The 26953-nt window shown below is 45.1% G+C and overlaps 1 protein-coding gene across 1 annotated transcript; it reads right to left on the bottom strand.

Annotated features, from left to right (window-relative positions):
- Nucleotides 1-2115: 2115 nt before the first annotated feature.
- Nucleotides 2116-4264, bottom strand: LOC138419442 (androgen-binding protein homolog). Its single transcript, XM_069552324.1, has 3 exons — nucleotides 4198-4264; nucleotides 3498-3673; nucleotides 2116-2303 (listed from the first exon to the last, which is right to left on the bottom strand). The coding sequence occupies exons 1-3, from the start codon at nucleotides 4262-4264 to the stop codon at nucleotides 2202-2204; spliced, it is 345 nt and encodes a 114-aa protein (XP_069408425.1). The 3' UTR covers nucleotides 2116-2201.
- Nucleotides 4265-26953: the final 22689 nt, after the last annotated feature.

Raw genomic sequence — 26953 nt, 5'->3', positions numbered from 1 at the left:
TGGGGGTGGGGAAGAATGAGCTGTGACAAATGAATAATTAAACATTAGAACTATGGCAATTAAATCATTGTGCTTAGTCGCTCAGTCAAGTCCAATTCTTTGTGACCCCATGGACTGAAGTTCATCAGGCTCCTCTGTCCATGGGGAATCTCCAGACAAGGACACTGGAGTAGATCTTCCCAACCCAGGGATCAAACCCAGGTCTCCTGCATTGCAGGCAGATTCTTTACTGACTGAGCCACCAGGGCAGCCCAAGAATACTGCAGTGGGGAGCCTATCCCTTCTCCAGGGGATCTTCCTGACCCAGGAATTGAACCAGGGTCTCCTGCATTGTAGGGGGAGTCTTTAACAGCTGAGCTACCAAGGAAGCCCCAGTAATCATTATTCCACATAAATCCACAGGAAAAGTCTTGGCAAATCCATCTAGATTATTTTAATGTTTGGTCACTTTTCTCATTTGCCATTTTTTAAAATATCCGTTCCTTCTTCATGATTCAATAAAACTGTTATTATTATATCTTAAACTACCTTTGACTCTATCTATGTCTTTTCTGTTACCAAGAGCAGGTACCTATTCCTCCATTAAAACTAGACTGTTTATGGAGATATAAATTTCTGCTGCAATACCTGGTGAAAACAAATCCTCCTGAAAGTTCCTGTTTTGCTCAAATTCCTTCACTGACGTCAAGAAAGTAGTTTGGGGTGGGGGTGGAGGGTAAACTTAAGTCAATCTACATTACAAAATTTACATGGGTTTGGGAATAGTTGACATTTATACAATGTCAATAAATCTCATACAAGAATATGATTTAGCCCTTAATCTGTTCAAATTTTATTTTGTAATTTTCAACAAAAGTTTAGACCTCTTTAATGGCACCCCACTCCAGTACCCTTGCCTGGCAAATCCCATGGACGGAGGAGCCTGGAAGGCTGCAGTCCATGGGGTCGCTAGGAGTCAGACATGACTGAGAGACTTCACTTTCACTTTTCACTTTCATGCATTGGAAAAGGAAATGGCAACCCACTCCAGTGTTCTTGCCTGGAGAATCCCAGGGACGGGGGAGCCTGGTAGGCTGCCGTCTATGGGGTCGCACAGAGTCGGACACGTCTGAAGTGACTTAGCAGCAGCAGCAGCAGTATAACTTGAACACTTAATATGAAGTCTAGCAGATACCAATGTGACCTTATGCCTGCCTGGCTACAAGGTAGAATGATTTTACCACTTATGCCACTCTTCATGTGGGTCACGCTGAATACAGTCTGACTACAGACTGACCGGAAACAGAGATAAAAGCTAATGCTTTCCATGTAGCCTCACAAGTCTCCTACTGGTAATACAACTACCCATTCATGCTTTTAAAAGTAGACTAGAGGGTTCAGGACATGTGCCCATGTGGCACATCCTGCAATTCACACTTCACAGCATGAGCTATTTCCACAGTAACAACATTCCTGCTGGGGTAGCTTCTTCCATCCACTCCCATCTTACTGTTCTAAGACTTCATGGAGGTCCTGGCCCCCATGGTAGGACCACAAACAGCAGTGGTACTTAGTGTGCCCAGTGAAATGTCAGAATCCTCAGAAGACATCCACCTAAGAAGCAAAAAAAAACAAATGGCAAATGCCACTGGGAGAAAGAGAGGATCTGTAACAGGCCTGTTTAAGTCATATCCTGAGTCACCCATCAATAACCAGAGAAATATTAAAAGGACTAGAGGATGTGTCACTGTGCTAAAGGCCAGAATGGGAGACATGCTATCAGTGCCCGCAGACAACACTTTTATCCCTCCATTGTTAAAAACAATACATTCATTTAACCCTAACTGGAAGTCAGGAGTAATATGTATGTTACTCTGCTTAATCTTGACACACAATCCAAGTTTAGCAGATGACAGAATGACTTGAGAAAGTTACAGCAAACTTGTCCACAGTCCCAGGTTTTTCCTCGTTCTGTCTGACCCTGGTCCCCATGCTCTCAATGACCATGTGTCACTTCTCCTCACCATCTCCCAAGATCTCCTGCCTCACATCGTTCCCACAGTACACACACACTGGGCACACTGAGCAAAGCTGCAGTTATTTTATTAGAGTCAGCCTGACAGAGATCATATTATGTGAAACAGATGTCCGGATTCCAGCTTTAGTTGAGAAGGAGAATAAGGCAGGTAGATCAAGCGCCGACCAGGCATCCCTGGCAGAGATTATCTCGCCAAAGATGTCACACTGAGAATTAATCCTAAAACAGTATCCACCACCGAGGACAATACATAGTTGTTGCAATCCTTACTCAAGATGATGGAAATCTAGGAGACAGGAGAAGGAGTAAAGACAGGACCTGAGCCCACAGCTGTGCCATCCTGTCTCCCCAGGATCACCTGATGCCTTACCGTCAGAGATTCAGCCCCATCCCCAGCAAAAACCTCTGCCCACAGACCCACCACTGGAGAGGGGGCTGCCAGCAGACACCAGGGGGAGAATGGCTCCCTAAGAGCCCAGGCACAGGTGTCAGGAGGGAGACAGAGCCACCAACCATGCCAGGGAGGGGAGGAGATAACAAGGGTCAGGAGGGCATAGCAGGGGCTGGTCCTGAGGAGGAGCAAGGTGTGAGAGTCTGGGTTTGGGTCATACCTCCTGCACCTGATCCTCTTCTGTCAGGTGTGCTGGGTGGACGGACTGTGCATGCAGGTGTCGTAAACAACCCCATCTGCCCTGTGTGCTCACATTAGTGCATGAAACTCTGTTCCTGGAAAACCTCTCGTTTCAAAACATCAACAACTTGAGGAAAATATGCTGAGAGAGACTATTTAAAATCTCCAAAACTTATGAAAAGAACAAAGAGGGGAAAAAAGAATACTTCAGGAGATAGACTGCTAGCTCAGCTGAGCAGCCACAAAGACCTAGAAGCCCCCTCAGTAGTTTCAGGCACCAAAATACCACAGCAGAAAACCAGGCTTGTAGGCACTGAGACCATCTCGGTGGAAACAGGGTTCTGAGCCAGAGCAATGGCCATCAGAGTGGGAAAAAGATGAAGTGGTGGTAAGTCATAAACCTTACAAACCTAGAGAATCTCATCCTGGAAAGAGACTCTTAAGGTAGGGGCTCCTTTATAATATTCCTAAAAGGAAGCTGATATTACTCCTTCAGGTGTGGGAGCTGACTGCTTCCTTTCCTGCCAAGAATAAAACTCTACTCCTCCAATGCTAGCTCCTCACACTAAGGAAAAAAACATGAGTTAACACACTTGGCCTACTGCACTGACGCCAGTCCCCTATTGTGTGCGAGCTGACTGACATAACACGGGCATATTCGGTAGCAGAAGAGGCTGGACATGCAGGTGGACTGTCCATGCATATTACAGGTGCTGCAGGGTGGAGCAAAGGCTTATGTGCTTCTTTGTCTGCCACATACCCCATGACTGCATGATCTATTACCACGTGGCATACTGCACTGTGCATGTTAGTGGGCAGGGCAGGGTAGTGGTGAGGGGAGTAAATTACCATGCTTTTTATATTCGACAGTTTGTCATCAAATCCCGCCTCATTGAAGCAATCCTGGATTCTTCCTATAGCTTCATTTTCTGCATCAGTAGCATCGACCAAACTGAGCGTTGAGTTCAACAATGTTTTGCTTCCAAGGGCCATTGAGCTAAATGCTGCACTAAACATAGGGCAGGCTTTGGCTGAAGGCACAGACAAAAAACACCTCATCAAAAGAATAACCAGAGTAGGAGGTTCCTGTTTCCCACCACTTGATAGGAACTCACACAACCAAAGCTTCCAGACTCACTTCCCAAAGCTTCCAGACCTGCTCTCACCCAGGACTGCTTACATCCCAGACAGAAAACCTTCCATATGAGGTACTCCCAGCAGAGGGAGCAGCAAGAGGGGTGAGGTCTGGAGACTCCTCTGCCCTTGACCACCATTCCCAGGCATATCAGCCAGCTTCCACCCTTCCAGTGAGCACCACTACACCCAACAAACCATCCCCCAGGGTGTGCACAGCTAATGACCCTTCCAACTCCACACCACCCTCTCCATTCAAAGACTGAAAGCCTCAAGAAGTTTGTGCAGGACTCCTGGGAACTGATCAGCAGCTGCCCTCAGAATCTGCCCCTAAAAGCGGCTTGAACAGGACTGGGAAGGATGCAGTGAGACGAAACTGGGCAAGGATCAGGACCATCTGGACCCTCCTTCCTACCCTCATGTGTCTCAAAGGTCAGCTCTCTGGTCACCAGCAAGGCCAGCACAAGCAGTGCTCCCTTCATCGTGGTGGTGGCTGGAGTGCTCTGCTCAGGGCAGGGTTTCTGTCACTTTATAAACAACTAGCTCCCTGAACCCAACTGTGCCCCTCCCAGGAGGAAGGGGCATGTGGCAAGGCTCCTGGCACAGGTGGCTCCCTAGGCCGTTGGGGTGTTTATGGAAGAAGCCCTTCCTACTCTGAGAACAGAGCTCCTAGAGAAGATGTGGTAGCATCTTTGCCAAAGATCAAGTGGAGCTGACATTTCTAAGTGACTCCATTTGGAGGCAAGTGCGTTGATGTCCCAGCCCCAACCATCACGTTTTCCTGGTCATCCTTCCCCCAGCCCATCCTGATTCCCAGGGGCAGCACTCTCACAAACTGAGCAGATGGAATCACAGGAAGGTCAAAGACAGGTCTACACCACCATTGGCTAAAAAAAGGTCATCCAGAATCCTTCCGTTTCCCCCCAAATCCTGGAGATAAGAATGAAGACCTGGGCCTTCCTACAGCCTCCAAATATCTTAACAGCTGCAGTCTCTACACTGGGCCCTAAGTGCTTGTAGACAGTACCAGTACTGGAGCCTTGGGCTCCAAATCATTCCAACCTGGGAACTCATAACCTGAAGACATGTGGGTTTTCCCAGGCGCTGGTAATTCTGTAATATTGGATAACTCCACCAGCTTTCATCTGGGCATTAAGAGACCAAGTCCTGGCACGTTCTGGACCTCTAGTGGCTCCAGCTTTGCCCCTTCTTCTGGCTGTCCTCTTCCATCTGTGAACCTGGTCTCAAGAGGTGTTTGGACTGCAGTCTATCCAGAAACATCAGTGAGCAGCTGTGGGGTTGTGCAGTTTGTCTCCTATATCTGAGACTCTATGAGGTTCACAGCCCTACAGGACACAGGGGATGGGAGCTCTAAGGCCCAGACTGCTGGATCCACCAGAGGTGGAACTCCACTTGTGAAAACTCTCAAGAGCCAAACTCAACCTTCCAGGCTAGGAAAGCAGTTTGTTGGTACAAACAAAATGAGATTGACCTTGAAAACTCTTGAAGGAAGTCTGAGAATCTCCCAATGGTCAAACTGGCAACAGTTTGACACACAAAATAAATAAGAGTATTAGATGCTAACCCAAAGTATAAAGTAATACCTGTGAGTTCAACTGATATGAAGAAATGGTTAAACAAATAAATAAGGATTTCCCTAGATACCCTCCTGTGCAATGGAAGCTGGTTCAATCCCTGGTTGGGGAACTAAGATCCCACATGCCCTGGGGCAACTAGAAGCATCCCACTGCAACTAGAAAGCCTGTGCTCTGCAAAGAAAAAACCCACAAGTCCCAACCAAGACCTAGCACACTTAAACCATTAATAAACTAAAATAAGTGAAACTAAATAAATGTGGGAGAGGAGACAAAAATTCCATACAGAAACATCCTGAACATCACAGGCAGATTATCCCCTCTATGAGGCAAACTTAACTGTTCTGCCCCCTCAAGTGTGGGCTAAATTTATTAACTCACCTCCAAAGGAAACAGGAGGGGAAGGGGGAAAACAGTGCAGAAGCCGGACAAACACAATATTAATCAACTAATCAAGGCTGATATTCCCATTGGTAAGACACACAGCTGTCATGTGTACCCTGATGTGAGGTGACAGGAAAGGCACTTCACCTGTGTGGTGTCTTCCTCAAACCACAAAGTCTGAACCCCATGGGACATTATGAGAACAGCAGCAGACAAACTCAGCTTGGAGGCCGCCTACCATCCCTGGCCAATCCTCCTCACGACTGTCAAGGCCATGACAGACTAGGAGAGAATGAGTAATCCACAGAGCAGAGGACACTGGGGACACATCACAATGAATGCAGTGAGTATAAGTTATGGATTTTATCCTGAAATGCAGGAGACATTAATGGACAACCAGGGGAAATCCAAAGAAAGTATGAGTTTAGTTAGTAGTAATTTTCTTTTTTTTTAATTTAAATTTATTTATTTTAATTGGAGACTAATTACTTTACAATATTGTATTGGTTTTGCCATAGTAGTTTTCTCATGTTGTTTCTCAGTTTTGAGAAATATTTGCAACTTTTCAATAAATAAAAAGTTCTCAAATTAAAAATTAATTTTAAAAAAACTTGCACAAGTAAAGGGCCACATCAGTGGCATTCCTCCACTGACCCTGACCAGCTCTTCACCCTGATGTCATCAAATGTCCCCATGATGGGGAACATCTCAGAGGATCCTGTGGCACCCTCAGAAGGGCACTGGGCTGGATCCATAGCAGCCACCTGTGTTACTCAGCACTCCAGGCCCTGGCTCCTCTCCTCACATAGTTGGGGCGGGCACTGGGGGCAGTGTCTTCTGAAGGACAGGAGGCACGGGATGCATGGGCAGGGTCCCACAACATGGAAGTCCTGCTGCCACAGATAAAGAGCCAACAGATGCAGCCTGGGCCTTGTGGTGTTCACCTTCCTGCCCAGGAACCTCTGAGGCACATCTGCAGCCGCCTGAGTAGCTCATGGGGTGACCTTCAGAGGGATAGTCCTCCAGCAGCAGGAGCCGTGGCGAGGAGGGGCTGCACGGAGGTCAGCTGACACTGCAGCTCAGTACTTGGTGCCTCTTTGCCAAGAGCAATTACCGGATGTGAATCCTATTTGGCATAGGGTTCTGACTGTGGTCACACCTTTGTGTCCCAAATTCAGATCAGGCATTCAGGAAACCTTAATCTGCCACAGGTGATTCAGGCAAAGGCCAGTCAGATGCCTCCAGCAAAAAACTACTTGATTATGACTCATCAAACATTTTAAACCTTTACCATATGTAATTATTTCCAGGCAATATTCATAAAGGCATCTAGAGTAAGTAGAATTAAAGATATTCTTGCTTATCACTTCAAGAAATGGAATATTCCTGCCATTATTCTAACAAACACTGTGCAACATCTACCGAATGGTGGGCCCTCCCCTAGTCCTGGGGTGCAGCAGCACACAGCACAGATCTTGCTCTCCTGCAGCCCTTCATCACCCAAGAGGGAGTGAAAGACAGTGACCCCAAGGGAAGAGGCACTCTGGGGGAAGAAGAGGCGGGGGAGCAGACAGAGGGCTGCAGGGGGAGGATGGAGGCAGGACACTTTGATAGGCGGGCTCAAAAGTCTGGGGAAATCTGCCCTGTGATACTTGAAGACACCTGAGGATGAGGGAATGAATCATGCAGCCACTGGAGGAAGAGCCTTCCAGGCTGGGAGGACTCCACGTGCAGAGTCCCTGCTGCAGGAGCACACTTGGTCAGGTCAAAGAGCAGACAGGAGGTACTGAGGGAGGAAAGAAAGGCAGGGATAAGTTCACAGAGGCAGCAGCAGTGTAGGGCTGGTTGTGCAACCAGCCCAGAGATTGTGGCCTAAAGTGGGCCTGGCTTTTCCTCAAGTGGGAGCTCTGGAGAGGAGATGAGGGGAACAGTACAGAGACATTCAAGAGTAGGAAGAGTTGCAGAAAATGGATGGACCTAAAGACTGTCATACTAAGTAAAGAAGGAGAAATATCTTACAATATCTTTTATATTAGGAATCTAAAATAACATGATACAGATGAACTAACTTACAAAACAGAAACAGATTGACAAGAGAATGAACTTATGGTTGCCTTGAGTAAGGATGAGGGGAAGTGATAATTAGGAATTTCAGTATGGACAGGTCCACAATGCTATATATAAAATGGATTATCAATAAGGACCAATTGTACAGCGCAGGGAACTTTGCTCAATGTTATGCGGCAGCCTGGATGGAAGGGCAGTTTGGGAAAGAATAGATACATGTGTGTATATATATGGGTGAGTCTCTTTGTTGTCTACCTGAAACTACCATAAAACAGTTAATCCGCTAAACTTCAATACAAAAGAAAAAGTTAAATTTAAAAAAAAAAAGACATTGTGAAGGGTAATCCTGTATACAATGATGTTCTATCAAAGCCACCAGTTGGCAGGACCGGTCAAGAGAAAACTAGAAATTTCTGGGCCAGCACATAGAAGAGCTTTCCAGGTTCCAAATACTTATTCAGGGAAGTGGCCCAACAAAGGCCACTGACAAGATCAAGGACACGGTGACAGCAGCAGGGCAGGAGCCACCAGAGAGCCTGACAAGGGGCTCGGGGCTTTGCCTGGAATTTACTCCCTGTGAGACCATTCGCTAAGCACTGAGCTTTGTGAGGACCCATAAGGTCCACAACAGCCTCTTTTCAAGGTCACAGTTGTTCTGACAGTCTGTCACTGGCCATCATTCAGGAGGCATGATTTGGGAGCATTTTTGCCCTTTTTGGTCAACCTGGGGATTTTCAGTTGTTAAGCTTCCTGAGTCAGCTGCCCCTCCCACAGAGCCCTCCAGCGGGGAGGAGGCTGAGCCAGTGCCCTCTGTGGACTCAAAGACTAGCATCTTGCCAACACACACAGCTTCTCCTGTGCAGCCCCAGGAACTCTCACACTGTGGCCTGGCAGAATCTCCTGAGAAAAGGAAGCATGCAACACAGTCCCCTGGGGTGAGGACAAGCACAGGTATAAAAGGGCTCCAGGTGAGTAGGGAGCACCTGCCACCGGCACCATGACGCAGGCCGGAGCTCTCCTGCTGCTCTGCGCTGCCTTGCTCCTCATCACGGGCGGAAGTGAGTGGCTGCGACCTGGGCTCCCCAAGGGTTCTGACACCTTCCCAGGGCAGCACTGAGCATGTCGGGAGCAGGAAGGGAATAGGGTGTTCTGATGAGTGCTTTACAGGAAGTGTCCCCATATCCTTCTGTTTCAGAGTGTGATGACATCTGCCCAGCCTTGAGGGACATTGTTGACCTGTTCATATCAGGAAGCCATGAGGCCTATATTGAACAAGTTGAAAAGTATAACCAAAACCCTGATGTACTGGAAACCGCCGATACCCTGAAGAGCTGTGTTGATGAGAGGTTGACAGCGGAGGATAAGCAGGATGCTCTCAGTGCTCTGGTGGGTCAGGCTGTCTGTGAATGTGCCTGTGGGGCCTATGGCGGGGGGTGGGGGGGGTGGAGAGGGATGTGTCAGGGGTCTGCTCAGGGCACTGGTAAGTGGGGGAGATCATTTCCTCTCCACCCTGGCCCTTCCCTGGGGAACTGGGAGCAGAAAGAACCTCATAAATGAGGAGGTAGAGGGTGTGGCCAACAACCACAGTGTGGGAAAGGATCCTGCAGGAAGACTCAATCCAGTCTGGAGCTCTTGAGCTGGCCCTGACTGCTCAGCTCTGCCTGGTCACAGGCCTGGGACCCTCCAGGCCCTCCTGACTCTGGGACGCCACCTATCTTTGGCGTCAGCACTAGCCTCCGTGACTCCAGCCTCTCCAGCAGAGAAAACTGAATCTGCCGCAGTCCATTCCCATTGAGTCCTTCCTCTCTCCAAACATCAGGTGCTTCAAGTCCCTACTCCATCTCACCTAAACCCCACATTTGTCTTTGTTTCCTGAATGCCAGAGGGCCATTATGCCACACATGCCCTAAGAGGAGGCTGTTCCAAAAGCTGCCCTCCTGCCCTCCTCAGGCCTGGGATGTCCAGAGTCGAGGATCAGGGTGAATCCTTTCTCTGCTGCCCTAGAGGTGGTGGGACAAGCAGCTATTTCAGCTCTAAGTCTCCAAGGGCCAGAGGGAAGAAGCAGACTGGGATCAACTCACCCCTGAAGACTTCCAGGAGTCACTCCAGAGCCCTGTCAGATGGTCCTCAGCAATGTTCCCCTTTCTATCGCAGAAGACTGCCCTCAGCCCTGCAGGGAGACCCCACAACCTCTGTTCCATTGGAGGAAGCCTCACTGGAATGTAGCTACCCTTACTTGCTCATATCCAGAGGCCTCCCTCCAAACAAGCCACCAGGCCCCTGAGTTCAGTGCAGTTAACTGCCATGTCCACCCAAGGCCTCACCAGGCTTCTGTACCTTCTTTTACAGAATAAGGTATACTCAAGTTCTCTCTGCTGATGGAACTGTCCCTGCCAGGAACCCAAGGAAGCTTCTTGCCTGATCCCTAAGTCATGTCAGCAACCTGCCACATCCAGGTGTCTATTAAAGGATTCCAGCAATAAAAAGCCTTGCAATTCACAAGAGAGTGCTTACTCAATGGATATTGGGCTTTGGATGTGCGGGGAGGGAGGACGTGACCACAGTAGAGACCACCAGTGTGCCTTCCCACTGCAGCTGGATTTCAGTGCTGTCAGAGGCTTCTCCACAAATTCAGGACACGGGGGTAGGGTTGGTGATCATTATATCAGTCAGAGTGTCTGATCACTTCCGTCACCAGGACCCAGGTCATGAGCATCATCCACCAAATGTAGGCCTCCCAGCAACTTGAGGGGTAGGAGTAATCATGATCATCTTAAAGGGAAAATCTGAAGCTCAGAGCAGGTGAAGCATCTGCTAAAAAAGACACAGCTCCCCCCACCCGTCCACGCTGGGGAGACGAGCTCGGCTAACTCACCCTGTGACTGTGCACATATTCCAGCCCTTCTTTGGGCCTCCGGGTCCCATTAACAGAATCAAACTAACTCCATTCTCCAAGGCTGGAGTGAGACCAAAGTAAAATAATGGGTGAGAAAGAGCCCTGTCCTAAGCACCTGACAGGAGAGGAAGAACAACGGGTCAAGGTTCACATGCTGAACTCCATCACTCCCTGGGCCTCAGTTTATCCTAAATCCAACCCACCAGTTGTTGACTCAGCTGCTTCCACATAAACACACTGAGTTGGGTCTCACACTCAGAGTGGACATCCAGGGGCCTGGGTTTCCTTGCTCCTCCTGTTTCTCTGCTGCCTGCCCACTAACTGGGCCCCATGCTCACCCTGTCAGATTCTTCTTCACCTGACCCCACCCTCTCTGTAAGAGCTTCTTCCCACCCAACTGCTCCCCTCCAAAAAAGTCTTCTGGGCTTACCCCACAGGGCTTGGTCTAGGACAGGGAATCTCTAAGGTCCTCATGGTGAGGGGGCTTAGGACAGGTCCCCAAGGTGATCCAGAGTAGCTGCTTCTCCCTGTGGAGGGGACCCTGGGCAACACGGGGGAGGTCTCCTTGCCCAGGGTGCCATCAGGCTTTTGTCTCTGCCCACCACTCCACCCCAGCTCTTCTAAGACGGAGATCTGCCTCTGTGGGAGCTAAGGTGAGTTGAGAGGGTGTGAGCATGTCCTGGGGCAGGGACCCTTCTCTTCATCTGACCCAGGATGTGTATTCCATCCCACCCCCACCCAACTGACCTAAAAGCCTTCTGAAAGGACAGTTGCCACCCAGATGAGTTGAGTGCACCTTGCAATGTCTTGGATAAAGACAGACCTTGCTCTGTAGTGAGTGTACAGGTTGAGGGGAACCCGTACAAGGATGTGGCAAATACAAGTAAGGGGCAGTTGGTCCTCCTGGGACAGACACAAACCATCTCTTGGCTTGTGCTCAGCTGCAGAGAATTCCCTGAGGCTACTGGGGAGACACCTCCATACTGTCCACCTGCCCACTCCCCTCTCCATGCCTACCTCTGATCCACAGCACCCTTATCTAATCTGGAGTTAGAAGAAAAGGCAGCATCTGATTTCTCCCAAATCCTTTTCTGTCTGACATCCCAGAACTCAGATGGGTGGGAAGGTAACTGTCAAAAACCTGTAGCTTTTGATCTCTGATTCTCACATGAGTCTCCCTCTGAGATCATAGAAGCCCCACCTCGCTGTCACCTAGGCCAACCTGAGTTCACCTGCAGCTGTGGGATAATCCCCCACTGCAGACACACCCCTCCTCAAACATCTGCAGCTCCCCTACCTGCTTGGTGGATTTCTCCAGCACCTGGGAGCTTGCTGAACCACTGATAGGCTCAGTGGAAACTGTGGGGATTCATGCCCACAGGGCAACCCTCAGACACTACAGACCCCAGCTTCCTTGACTGCTGGTGGGTCTCCTCAGAGGTGAGCTCCACACTCTCTCTCAAGGCACCCAGTGGCCTAGGGCCCCACCTGCCCACTTCCTTGGCCTTCCTCACTTTGGTGTTCACTGTCCTCAGTTCCTCTCTTAAGCACCTGATATCACCTCCCTAATTACCTACTTGCCCCCAAGTTCCTGTGTATGGGTCTCTGTTGGGAACACATAGTCTCCTAGTGTCCTATGTCCATCTGCCTGATCAGAAAGGACAAGAATTCAAGAGGACGATGCTCAGTGAAGGCAGCAGGAGGAAGGCAGAGGGATACCATAGTTGACCCTTCAGAGGCATCACCACCCTACACAGAGAACAAGAACCTGGGTCAGGGAGGGAGGTGCTCTTTGTCCGTGTATTTCTCTATGGACCTTGCACTGAGATATTCCCAAACTGTCCTGACAAGGTGTTTTGAGGGTGCACCCCTATCCCAGCCCATAGGAATCCATGTGGGAATCCAGGCAGAAGCACACATTGCCCCACTGATTAAGTCCTGGGAGCCAGAAAGTCAGAGAGAGATGGGAGCAAGCTCTGGGTGCCAGGATAGAAATAACAGGACTGAGACAAGCTCCCAACAAGGAAAAGCCCAAAATCAAGCAATAGTGGAGAACATGAATGCAATGAAGAGCTGCATGGATAAATGCACTGTTTCACTGTTACCATCTAACCTGGAAGTTTATATTCAATTCCTTTTTTAAAATATTGTATAACACTGACTACTCTTCTAAAGTTATGACATATCTACTCTCATCCTCAGGCTGGCCATGCTCATGGACTCAGAACACAGGATATCCAGCCAGGGCTTGAAATCCAGGCATCTGAAGGGGTTCACATCTGGAAGGCTCAGATGTTCTATGTGCCCCAAGAGGGTACCTGAGGAAGGCACACAGCTCAGCAGATCCTGAGGGATGCTCAGCACAGCAAAGAGCTGACAGAAACACAATTTCCATTGTGAAGACAGCATAGAAAGCACACACATGGATGCATCATGTCCATTCCCAGATTACTGAGCTAACTGCAAATTGACTATTTGGCTAGACAAATGGGCCCCACTTGTAAAGCCTGCAGAGATGCACATAGCCCCGTGTATTTGGGCAGCAGGGGCACAGAAACTGGCCTGGGCAACATATCACAGTCAGGTGAAGAGGCCCTGCTGATGATAGCAGGACAAGCCCAGATTCATATTATCACTGCTTCTACCACAAAAGCAGCTCTGAGAAGACACACAGGACTGGCCCAGACTCAGGAGCATCTTCCACACCCAATACGTGAGGAGCTAGCCCATTCTGCACTGTTTCAGGAGAGGCATGGAAAGAATAATAATAAATCAGAGAGATACCTGAATCATTTTGGTCTAGGTGTCCAGTGGAAAAAAATGAAAGAAAAGCCCAAGATTACTGAGGAAGCCTCAAACTAAGAGAGATCCTGAGGAAAGGCCAGGAATAATAAATCAAGGCAGACTTCTCGCTGGTTAAATGTCCAGGGAAACTTTGCACAATGGTGCAATATGGTACACAGCTGTGTGGTATGCAATACAGGCTTACAAAACATTCTATCTGCATACTGACTGAACGCTTCAATTTTGGAAAAAATGTGAAAAATAAATATCTAGTTCCTCTTTCTGTCTCAAAACACTGAAAAAGACAGTATTAGGAATTTTAAAATATAATTTTAAATATAAAAGAGAGAATTTAAAAGTATAATTCTACTAAGACAAAGAGAACAATATAGGGTTATCACCAGATGACTAAATATAACACATCTTCAGAGAACAGAAAGCAGAGAAAAATGTGGTGAGTGCAGGCAGAGAAAGCTGTATCTAACAGATCAGACAGAGCCAATTTTTTTTTAATTTCAAAGAGCTTTGCACTTCGGAGGCACTGGGCAGTGCAGTGGATAAGAGTAAATAAAGTTGCAGAGCTGAAAAGAGGTCACTTGTGTGAAATTTCTATGTGGAATCACTGAAATCTCTAACCCTCTTCCCCACCTCTTTTATTCATAGAACACCTGCATCCTTCAAGAAACAAACTAGAGAGGCAGCATGATGTAATGGTAAGATTAGGGACCCTGGAGGATTTCATGGTTCAAAAGTGGCTGTATTCAAAAGGTAAGTAATTTAAATGGCACAAATGTAAACTAGGGGCTTCCCTGGTGGCTCAGCAGTAAAGAATCTGCCTGTCAAAGCAGGAGATACAGGTTCAACCCCTGGAGAAAGAAATAGCAATCTACTCTAGTCTTCTTGACTGGGAAATCCATGGACAGAGGAGCCTGGCAGGCTATAGATAACAGGGCTGCAAACAGTCAAATATGACTTAGCAACTAAACAACAACAATGAAGAGAAAAATAAAAAATCAATTATAAGAGAAACCCCATAAAGGCTATTAGCTGATATCTCTGCAGAAACTTTGCAGTCTGAAGGCAGTAGCATGATACATTTAAAGTCCTGAAAGGGGGAAACCTACAACCTAAGATACTGTGCCCAGCAAGATTATCATTTAGAATAAAAGGAGAGATAAAGAATTTCTCAAACAAGCAAAAACTAAAAGAATTCAGCAATACCGAACTTACACTGAAACAATGACAAATTGTCTACAAATAGAAAAGAGGCTAGAATTTCCAGGAAATGGAAAATCACAATAGGAAAGGCAAATACACAAAAGGACTGAAGATCACTTACACAAGCCAGTAAAATTCGGCACTTTCACTGCCATGGCCTGGGTTCAATCACTGGTTGGGGAAATCTCACAAGCTGCATGGCCAAAGAAAAAAAATCAAAAATTCATATAAGTGATTATAGCTGTAATCTATAGTAAGAGGGTAAGCATGAAGATGTAAAATAGAACATAAAAGACAAAAAATGTGGGGAAGGGGAAAATAAAAATGTAGATCTTTTAGAGTATGTTTGACCTTATAGGACTATCAGTTTAAAGCAAGTGGATATAGCTATGGGTCAACATACTTGAATTCCATGGTAACTGCAAATCAAAAACATACAACAAATTCACAAAACCAAAAAGAAAGGAACTCAAGCATATAACAAAAGATCATCATCAAATCACAAAAGGAAAAAGAAAAAAGGAGAGATGAACAAAGAAGAACTACAAAAACAACTGGAAAACAGATTTAAAATGGCAATAAGTACATGTTCATCAATAGCTGCTTTAAACATCAATGGTCGAAATGTTCCAATCAAAAGACACAGAATGTCAGACTGAATTAAAAAACAAGAACCTGTAATATGCTGTCTACAGAGATTCAATGCAGGGGAAAGACACACAAGGACTTAAACTAAGGGAATGAAAAAGATACTTCATACAAATGAAATTGACGAGAAAGCAAAGGTAGTGATACTCATAGTAGACAAATTTTAACACAATGGCCATTAAAAAGAAAGACAAAGGACATTGTAGAATGATAAAGGGATCAATACAAGAAGAGGATATTGTACTTGGTGATGTACATGCACCCAGTATAGGAGTACCTAAATATACAAAACAAACACTAACATAAATAAAAGCAACAGAAATCCTAAATGACACAACAGACCAGCTGGACTGAATTGATATCTACAAGACACTATATCCAAAAGATGTCAAAGGTGCCAAAGTACACATTCTCCTCAAGTATGGAACATTCCCTAGGTCGGACCACATACTAGTTCACAAAACTAGCCTCAACAAATTTTAAAGGATAGGAATTATGTCAGGCATCTTTTCTAACCACAACGGTATGAAAACTGTGGCAGCTGTAACAGTTCTAAGACAGAAGTTCACAGTAATCAAGTTGTCCTAAACAAACAAGAAAAGTCTGAAGTAAACAACCTACCACCTAAAAGAATTAGACAAATAAGAACAAACAAAACCTAAAGTCAACATAAAGATGAAAATAATAAAGATCAGAGAGGAAACAAATGAAATAGAAATTTTTTTAAAAAATAGAAAAGGTCAATAAAACCAAGAGTTGTTTTTTTGAAAAGATAAACAAAATCAACAAATCTCTAGCCAAGGTCATCAAGAAGAAAAGAGAAAGGATCCAAATACACAAAATAAGGAATGAAAGAGGAAAAAAAAAAACCTGATACCACAGAAATACAAAAAATCATGAGACTACTATATGCCAACAAATTGGACAACCTAGAAGAAATGGACAAGTTTCTAGGAGCATACAGCCTGCCAAGAGTGAGTCAAGAAGAAACTGATAACTTGAACAGATCAATCAGCAGAAGTAAAATAGAATCTGTAATTAAAAAAAAAAAAAAAGAAGTCCCTGCAAACAAAAGGCCAGGACTGGGTGGATTTTCTGAGGAAATCTACCAAACATTACAAAAATAACTTATATTCATCCTTCTCAAAATACTGAAGAGGAGGGAAATTTATCCAAATTCCAAATTTATCCTCTGAAGTCACCATCACTCAAATACCAAAACCAGACAAAGACACTACAGAAAAAGAAAATTACAGGCCAGTATCTTTGATGAGTATAGATATAAAAATCCTCAACAAAATATTTACAAACTGAATCCAATTATACATTAAAAAAAAAAAAAGATCATATACCACAATCAATTTGATTCATTCTAGGATCACAAAGAAAGACAACATATGCAAACCAGGACTTCCTTGGTGGATAAGAAGATAGCAGATAAGAATCTGTCTGCCAATACAGGGGAACCGGGTTCAATTCCCCACATGCCACGAAGCAACTCTTTAGTTTAGAGCCTATGTGCTCTAACTACTGAACTTGTGCCCTAGAGCCCAAAAGCCACAACTACTGAGCCTGTATCCCACAACAATTCAAGCCTGCAAGCTCCAGAGCCTGTGAGCCACAACTACTGAGCGCATGTGCTGCAACTACTGAAACCTGCACACCTAGAGTCTGTGCTCTGCAACTAGAGAAGCCACCACAATGAGAAGCCTGCATACTGCAACAAAGAGTAGCCCCCACTTGCTACAACTAAGAAAACCTGCATGCAGTAATGAAGATGCAGAACAGCCAAAAATAAACAAATAATTCTTTTAAGTCAACATATGCAAATCAATCAATATATCATAGTAACAAAAGGAAAGACAAAAAGACATTACAATCTCAGTAGACAGAAAGTATGTGACAAAATTCAACATCCATTCACAACTAAAAAAAAAAAAAAAACCTCACCAAAGTGGGTTAACAGTAAGACATGACTTAGCAACTAAACAACAAAAGTGGGTATAAAGGTAACAGCCCAACAATGATAAAAACCATTTATAACAAATCAACACCCAACATAATAATCAATGTTGAAAAGCTGAAAGCACTAAATTCAGGAACAAGACAAGAATGTCCAGTCTCACCACTTTAATTCAGCATAGTACTGGAAGTCTTAGCCACAGCAAACAGACAAGAAAAATAAATAAAAGGTATACAAATTAGGTTGGTAGCTCAGTCAGTAAAGACTCTGCCTGCAATGTAGGGAACCTGGGTTTGATCCTTAGGTCAAGAAGATCCTCTGGAGAAGGAAATGGCAACCCACTCCAGTATTCCTAGGGGGTTCCCAGGTGGCACCGTGGTAAAGAATCTGCCTGCCAATGCAGGAGACATAGGAGATGCAGTTTCAATCCCTGGGTTGGTTAAGATCCCCTGGAGGAAGAAATGGCAACCCACTCCAGTTATCCTTGCCTGGAAAACCCCATCAGAGGAGCCTGGTGGGCTACAGTCTATGGGGTCACAAAGAATCAGACACGACTAAGCAACTAACACAAACACACACAGAGATCCTACACAGGTAGTAAAGCAGGAGAAGAAATAATCTATGCAGATTGGAAAGGAAAAAACAAACAGGTATTAGATATATTTATATAAGTCCAAAAGAATCTACAGATAAGATATTTTAATATAAAAGTTAAAATTTTTGGCTGTGCTGGGTCTTCGTTGTGATACATGGGCCTTCTGCACTTGCAGAGCATGGGCTCTGGAGCTCATGCAGTCAGTAATTGCAGCATGTGGGCTTAGCTGCCCTGTGACATGTGGGATCTTAATTCCCTGACCAGGGATAGAACACATGTCCCCTGCATTGGAAGGCAGATTCTTTTTTTTCTTTTTAATTATTTATTTTTAATTGGAGGATAATTGCTTTACAATATTAATTTCTGCCATACATGAATCAGCCACAGTTATACATATGTCCCCTCCCTCCTAAACCTTTCTCCAGCCTCCCACCCCATCCCACTCCTCTAGGTTGTCAGAGATTACCAGTTTGAGCTCAGAGTCATTCAGCAAATTCCCATTGGCTATTACATATGGTAATGTATGTTTCCATGCTACTCTTTCAATTTGTCTTACCCTCTCCTTCCCCTACCGTGTCCACAAGTCTTGTTTTCCATGTTTGCGACTCCACTGCTGCCCTGCAAATACGTTCATTGGTACTGTCTTTCTATATTCCATATATATGTGTTAATGTATGATATTTGTTTTTCTCTTTTTGACACTTCACTCTGTGTAACAGGCTCTAGGTTCATCCAACTTATTAGAACTCACGCAAATGTATTCCTTTTTATGGCTGAGTAGTATTCCACTGCATATATGTACCACAACTTCTTTATCCATTCATCTGTCAATGGACATCTAGGTTGCTTCCATGTCCTGGCTATGGTAACTAGTGCGGCAACGAACACCGGAGTACATGTGTATTTTTCAGTTATGGTTTCCTCAGAATACATGCCTAGTAGTGGGGTTGCTGGGTCATTTGGTAGACTTATTCTTGGTTTTTTAAGGAATCTCTATACTGTTCTCCATAGTGGCTGAATCAATTTACATTCCCACCAACACTGCAAGGGGGTTCTCTTTTCTCCACACCCTCTCCAGCATTTATTGTTTACAGATTTTTTTTGATGATAGCCCTTCTGACCAGAATGAGGTGATAGCTCATTGTAGTTTTGATTCACATTTCTCTAATGAGCAATGTTGAGCATATTTTCATGTTTTATTAGCCATCTGGATGTCTTCATTGGAGAAATGTCTGTTTAGGTATTCTGCCTGCTCACCTTTTTTTTTTCAACCTGGGGTACAAATTTTATTGTCAAAAAGGTTTCTGAAAAGTTATTATAGATATTTGAATTAGAAATAATAAAAACGAGCTGAAAATCAAAAGTAGTCTAAAATAAGAATATCAATTTGAACAAGAAAAAGGCCATTCAGTTGTGTGACAGAAACAATTCAGACATCCTTATGGGACTTTAGTAAAAGCTGCTTTTCAAAATCTATATCCAATATTTTCCCTGCGTCTTATGAGGACAGAGAAAAGCTGATGGTGGCAGAGAGGATCAGCAAGGAGAGTGGCAGTGTTTTCTGCCCACTTTTTGACTGTTTGTTTTTCTGATATTGAGCTGCATGGGCTGCTTGTGTATTCTGGAGATTAATCCTGTCAGTTGTTTCATTTGCTATTATTTTCCCCCATTCTGAAGGTTGTCTATTCACCTTGTTTATAATTTCCTTTGCTATGCAAAAGCTTTGGAGTTTAAGTCCCACTTATTTTTGTTTTTTGATCACTGCCTCCTGTATAATGTCATGAACCTCTGTCTATAGTTCTTCAGGCACTCTGTCTATTAGATCAAATCCCTTGAATCTATTTGTCACTTCCACTGTATAATCGTAAGGGATTTTATTTAGGTCATACCTGGATGGTCTAGTGGTTTTCCCTACTTTCTTCAATTTAAATCTGAATTTGGCAATAAGGAGTTCATGATCTGAGCCACAGTCAGCTCTAGGTCTTGTTTTTGCTGACTGTATAGAACTTCTCCATCTTTGGCTACAAAGAATATAATCAATCTGATTTTGGTGTTGACCATCTGGTGATATCCATGTGTAGAGTCTTCTCTTGTGTTGTTGGAAGAGGGTGTTTGCTATGACCAGTGCGTTCTCTTGGCAAAACAGGTAACCTTTACCCTGCTTCATTTTGTCCTCCAAGGCCAAATTTTCCTGTTACTCCAGGTATCTCTTGACTTCCTGCTTTTGCATTCCAGTCCCCTATGATGAAAAGGACAACTTTTCTGGGCGTTAGTTCTAGGTCTCGTAGGTCTTCATAGAACCATTCAACTTCAGCTTCTTCAGCATTACTTGCTGGGGCATAGACTTGGATTACTGTGATGTTGAATGATTTGCCTTGGAAACAAACCAAGACCATTCTGTCCTTTTTGAGACTGCACCCAAGTACTGCATTTCAGACTCCTCTGGTAACTATGAGTGGTACTCCATTTCTTCTAAAGGATTCTTGCCCACAGTAGTAGATATAATGGTCATCTGAATTAAATTCGCCCATCCAGTCCATTTTAGTTAAAACTCAACTTTCAAAAAACAAAGACCATGGCACCCAGTCCCATCGCTCCATGGCAAATCGATGGAGAAACAGTGGCAACAGTGACAGACTTTATTTGGGGGGGGGGCCTCCAAAACCACTGCAGATGGTGACTGCAGCCATGAAATTAAGACACACTTGCCCCATGGAAGAAAAGCTATAACCAACCTAGATAGCGTATTAAGAAGTAGAGACACTACTTTGCTGACAAAGGTCCATCTAGTCAAAGCTATGGTTTCTCCCAGTAGTCATGTATGGATGTGAGAGTTGGACTATAAAGAAAGCTGAGCACCGAAGAATTGATGCTTTTGAACTGTGGTGTTGGAGAAGACTCTTGAGAGTCCCTTGAATTGCAAGGAGATCAAATCAGTTAATCCTAAAGGAAATCAATCCTGAATATTCATTGGAAGGACTGATGCTAAAGCTGAAATTCCAATACTTTGGCCACGTGATGTGAAGAGCTGACTCATTGGAAAAGAACCTGATGCTGGACAAGATTGAAGGCAGGAGAAGAATGGGATGACAGGATGAGATGGTTGGATGGTATCAGCGACTCGATGGACAATGAGTTTGAGCAAGCTTCGGGAGTTGGTGATGGACAGGGAAGCCTGGCATGCTGCAGTCCATGCAGCTGCAAAGAGTCGGACATGACTGAGTGACTGAACTGAACTGATTTTTGTTTTTATTTCCATTACTCTAGAAGGTGGGTCACAGAGGATCTTCCTATGATATATGTTGAAGAGTGTTCTGCCTAGGTTTTCCTCTAAGAGTTTTATAATGTCTGGTCTTACATTTAGGTCTTTAATCCATTTTGAGTTTATCTTTGTTAATGGTGTTAGGAAGTGTTCAAATTTCCTTCTTTTACATGTAGCAGTCCAGTTTTCCCAGCACCACTTATTGAAGAGACTATCTTTTCTCCAGTGCATATTCTTGCCTCCTTTGTCAAAGATAAAATGCCCATAGGTGCGTGGGTTTATCTCTGGGCTTTCTATCTTGTTCCATTGGTCTATATTTCTGTTTTGTAACAATACCATACTGTCTTGATGACTGTAGCTTTGTAGTAGTATAGTCTGAAGAAGGCAATGGCAACCTACTCCAGTACTCTTGCCTGGAAAATCCCATGGATGGAGGAGCCTGGTGGGCTGCAGTCCATGGGGTCACTAAGAGTCGGACACGACTGAGCGACTTCACTTTCACTTTTCACTTTCATGCATTGGAGAAGGAAATGGTAACCCACTCTAGTGTTCTTGTCTGGAGAATCCCAGGGGTGGAGGAGTCTGGTGGGCTGCCATCTATGGGGTCACACAGAGTCAGGGACACGACTGAAGCGACTTAGCAGCAGCAGCAGAAGCAGTCTGAAGTCATGAAAGTTGATTCCTCCAGCTCTATTCTTCTTTTTCAAGATTGCTTTAGCTAGTCAGGGTCTTTTTTGTTTCTATACAAACTGAAAATTTTTTTCTAGTTCTGTGAAAAATGGAAAGGCAGATTCTTAACCACTGTACCACAAGAGAAGTCCTAGCACTCTCATTTTTGACAAAGACAGCACTTGAAAAGCAGTGGGAAAGTGATGAAATTTTCCTATTGGTACCAGGAAAATAAGATTTCTACATGAAAAAGTAATTGGACTCCTACCTCACAACCACACACAAAATTTAATACTATCTGTATTATAGACCTCAATGGGGAAAGGCAAAACAATTAAAGTCTTTAGAAATGATATAAAAGAATACTTTTATAACTTTGGGAATAACAAGATTTTTAAAACAACACACACACACATACACACAACCCTGACCTTAAGGGATAGCCATGATAAATTCAATTATATTAAATTTTAAACTTGGGTTTATTAAAATACCATTAAGAAAGTAAAAAAGGTAATTCATTGTATTGGGAAAGATATTTTCAACAAATAATCAACCAAGGTCTCTTATCCAGAATATAAAAAGAACAACTGGTTCTAATTACTCAATTAGAGGGGGGAAAGTAAGAAAATACAATACATAAATGGAGAAAATACTTCCACTGGCATTTCACAAAATTATCAATAAATGTATGAAGTGTTCAATACATCAGTAAAAGCAAATTGAAAGCACAATGAGATATCATTGCACATCTCCCTACCAGTGACTAATATCAGAAAGAGCTATAATACCAGCTATTTATTGGTGCTGTAGAGCAAGCAGGAATTAACACACTGCTACTAGGGATGTACACTGATGCAATAACTTTTCTATTTTAAAGTTAAAATGTTTTTCTAGAAGATCACACAAAAGTTGGGAAGGGAAGGAAGAATGTCAACTCGCCTACATCAAAATCTGGGCTGAGAAGGGATAAAGAGCTGGTTACGGAAACTAGCAGCTGGAGCAAACCACAGAGATCAAGATAGTGCCCCGCCAACAGACCAGCAGCCTGGATCAGCTAACTTTATGATCACTGGTGGAGTTCAGCCGGGATGACAGAGGTGCTGGCTCCAGCTTTTCCGGAAGGGAAAAGCTGCAGCTGACTCTTTAACCGGTTCCTGGTGGTCTTGTGCTCCTCTCAGTCACTGCCAGAGAATTCCTCATGACCATATTCTGCCTGGTGTCCTCATCCAGGCAGGGTTTGAGCTGGGTATATAAGAGCCTTTGACATGACATCTCTTAAAGAAAGTATGCTTTGTGTGCTGAACTTGTATGTGTATGTGATTACACTCTTGGATCCCCTCAGGAGTCTGAAGCAAGAAGCTGGAACAAAAATCCCTATTCTGCTGCTTCTTGCAAATGCTGTAGATACAAAGCCTGGCAAGACGGCTGAGGACCAAACTTCAAAACAAACTGCTCCCAGGGCAGCCTCTTCAGGGTTTCACCAGGGTCCCCATCCATCCCGCCCCCTTGGCAGGGGTAGGCGGGAGGGTCGCGGGGGTGCAGGATTGGATTCCTGTACTATTGTGCTCGTTCCTTGGTCAGCAGGAGCCAGTCTCAGAGGTCTCTGCCTGACAGTCTCTATCCAACTCCTGCCCCAGAATCCCTCAAAGTCCATATGACTCCCCACCCCGGGGGCCGCAGAAAGGCAAAGGAAGTGAGCTGTGTGAGGAATGAATTGTTTAGGGACAAGGCTCTTTTCCATAGCCCAGCCTGGCCACAGGACCAACAGTCCCTGGCTGAAAAATCACACAGCTCCGTAAACAGAGGGTGCTCAGTCCCATTACCAGGCTTATGTGGGAGCCAGTCTGGCTGGAGAGGCAGGAAGCCTGGCGAGGAAACCCAGAAATACCATTAGCACTGTTGGCTCAGCTGGAAGACCACCCAGTTTCCAAAATGACCTGGCTGAGAGGCAGGGAGATCAATGCCAGAACTCACACTCTACTCCACCGCTAACTCCCATGCTCAGCATCAAGATCCAGGTATTGCAATAATCACAATGGACCCTACTGCAGTCAGTCTACCCCATATTTCCTCTGGCCCCTGCAGCCCTCCTTCTCTGCTCTGCTACAGTTGAATACATCTACGCACTACTCTGATGTGTTTCATTGTGTCGTGTCCTGTTGTGTTCCACTGTGGTGTGAAAACTCCCTGTCCAGGTACCTCTAAGGTCTCAACTATGAGAAGCCCCCAGGCCCTACTTGGCCCTCAGGAAAGGCCTGTTTCCCCTATGCTTCTGTTCCCTGGCTCACTCTGCTTGGTCCTCACACTGACCTCTCTGCTGCTCACCTACCACTGATCATCCCCCACTCTGAAGCTAGCTCACAGTGGAGATCGCCCCAAGTGTTCCCTCCCCTCCATCCTCCAGCACAGACATTTCTAACAGCAACCAGGTGTCAGATTAACTCCTGACTCGATCCACTCACAGGCCTCAGGGCCACCTTTTGCTCAGATACTTGGCATAGAGAATGGTTCACACTTGCTCTTGAGTATCCTCACCTGGTGGCCTCTTTGCTATAGCACATGCTGCCCCTCTGGTCCTGGGTTTGTTCTGGACCTCTCTTTGCTGCTGGGCACAGGCAGGAATAAAAATTCATCACCCTTCCCCTACAATCTCCATTCTGACACCAGCTATTGTGGTACAGGGGAGACCAAGCTTTGTTTCTTTTCTTGGCATCCTCATTCCCCACCATACACTTTTACCTAGAGAAAGCTGGAGGGAATTATAAAAGAAAACCTACCTGTTACCCAGCTACAGAGAGCCGCACCCCAAGCAGTGCTAGTATGCCTTTCCTAGCCCATCCTCATCACCGTATTCCCAGGTGTCCTCCTTTCAGGGCCGACCCACTGTGGTTCAGTCTCTTGACCCCAAACTTTACCTGAGTTCTCACTGCCAGTCTGAACTACCCTTTCCAAACCCCTCAAAGCCCATTTCTTCATTCTCTATAACTCAGGTTGCTATCAGCAAACTACCCTCTAGCTTCTTCTCAGAATGTTCCCTTCACTCTCTTTTGATAAGTGAACTTGCCATATTAAGGCAGGTACATTCACACAAAGATGTGCATAATCAAAATAAGGAAGAAATACTCGTAACTATCACAGTCTTTATTTCTGCAGCTTCTCATGTGATCATAAGTTCAGTTCAGTCGCTCAGTCATGTCCGACTCTTTGCAACCCCATGGACTGCAGCACACCAGGCTTCCCTGTCCATCACCAACTCCCAGAGCTTGCTCAAACTCATGTCCATCAAGTCGGTGATGCCATCCAACCATCTTATCCTCTGGAGTCCCCTTCTCCTCCACCTTCAATCTTGCCCAGCATCAGGGTCTTTTCCAATGAGTCAGTTCTTCACATCAGGTGACCAAAGTATCGGAGCTTCAGCTTCAGCATCAGTGGCCTGCCACAGGGGTAAGGGCTCTGGGTGCAGCAGACCTGGGTGTGGCATAAGCCCTCTTGGAGGAGGTCTCCATTAACCCCACCATAGAGCTGCCAGAACTTCCACAGGACTGGGGAAACAGCCTGTTGGAGGGCACAAACAGAACCTTGCGGCACCAGGACCCAAGAGAAAGGAGCAGCGACCCCACAAGAGACTGACCCAGAATCTCCAGCGGAGGCATGGGTTGGCAATGCCCTGCTGCAGGGTCAGGGGCGATGAGTGAGGCAGTGCATGCACAGGACCTTTTGAAGGAAGTCGCCATTATCTTCATTACCTCCACCATAGTTTGGCCTCAGGTCAAACAGGGAGGGAACACAGCCCCACCCATCAATAGAAAATTGGATTAAAGATTTACTGAGCATGGCCCCGCCCACCAGAACAAGACCCAATTTCCCCCTCAGTCAGTCTCTCCCATCAGGAAGCTTCCATAAGTCTCCTATCCTGATCCATCAGAGGGCAGACAGACTGAAAACCACAATCACAGAAAACTAACCAAACTGAGCACGTGGACCACAGCTTTGTCTAACTCAATGTAACTATGAGCCATACCTTGTAAGGTCACCCAAGAATGACGGGTCATCTTGAAGAGTGCTGACAAAAAATGGTCCACTGGAGAAGGGAATGGCAAACCACTTCAATATTCTTGCCTTGAAAACCCCATGACAGCATGAAAAGGCAAAAAGATAGGATACTGAAACATGAACTCCCCAGGTTGGTAGGTGCCCAATATGCTATGGGAGATCAGTGGAGAAATAACTCCAGAAAGAATGAAGAGACAGAACCAAATCAAAAACAACAGCCAGTTGTAAATGTGACTGGTGATGGGAAGTAAAGTCCGATGCTGTAAAGAGCAATACTGCATAGGAACCTGAACATTAGGTTAATGAATCAGAGCAAAATGTAAGTGATCAAACAGGAGATGGCAAGGGTGAACATTGACATTTTAGGAATCAGTGAACTAAAATGGACTGGAATGGGTGAATTTAACTCAGATGACCATTGCGTCTACTACTGTGGACAAGAATCCCTTAGAAGAAAAGTAGCCACCATCATAGTAAACAAGAGAGTCCGAAATGCAGTACTTGGATGCAATTTCAAAAACAACAGAGTGATCTCTGTTCATTTCCAAGGCAAACCATGTGATCATAGCTAGTATATATAATTCTGTTTCTAACTACATATCCACTACCCTACTCCATATGCCTTTTGCTCTCAGAAAACACCTTGGCTTGTCATTCTTCTTTCCCTGCAGAGTGACACAGACTTTCATTTCTGAAGGGTCTGGCACATTAGTAGTTCTGTCTATAGTGGGGAGTTGTAGTTTTTCATTAATTTTACCACATATGTAAGGTATACTAATACAATAATATACAATATAAGGGAGCACTAAGAGATGCCACAGGAGATCTCCTGTGTTCCAGACATACTTCTCCTCACTCTCGTTACATAATAGGAACAGACTTTTCCCTCTATAATTAAAACCAATCTCCCCAGTCACCACAATAACCTCTTCTTGGCCTGGTCAGTGGGATCGGAGACTATACTGGCCAAGAAACAGTCTCAAACTAGTTCTGTGTTCCCCAGTGAAAGTATTCCTTCCTTGAGAACTAAAACT

Source organism: Ovis canadensis, chromosome 14 (assembly GCF_042477335.2).
Source record: "Ovis canadensis isolate MfBH-ARS-UI-01 breed Bighorn chromosome 14, ARS-UI_OviCan_v2, whole genome shotgun sequence".
In the NCBI taxonomy this organism is placed as follows: domain Eukaryota; kingdom Metazoa; phylum Chordata; class Mammalia; order Artiodactyla; family Bovidae; genus Ovis; species Ovis canadensis.
Note: the sequence above shows the minus strand (reverse complement) of the source record. Positions and strands in the feature narration are given on the sequence as shown.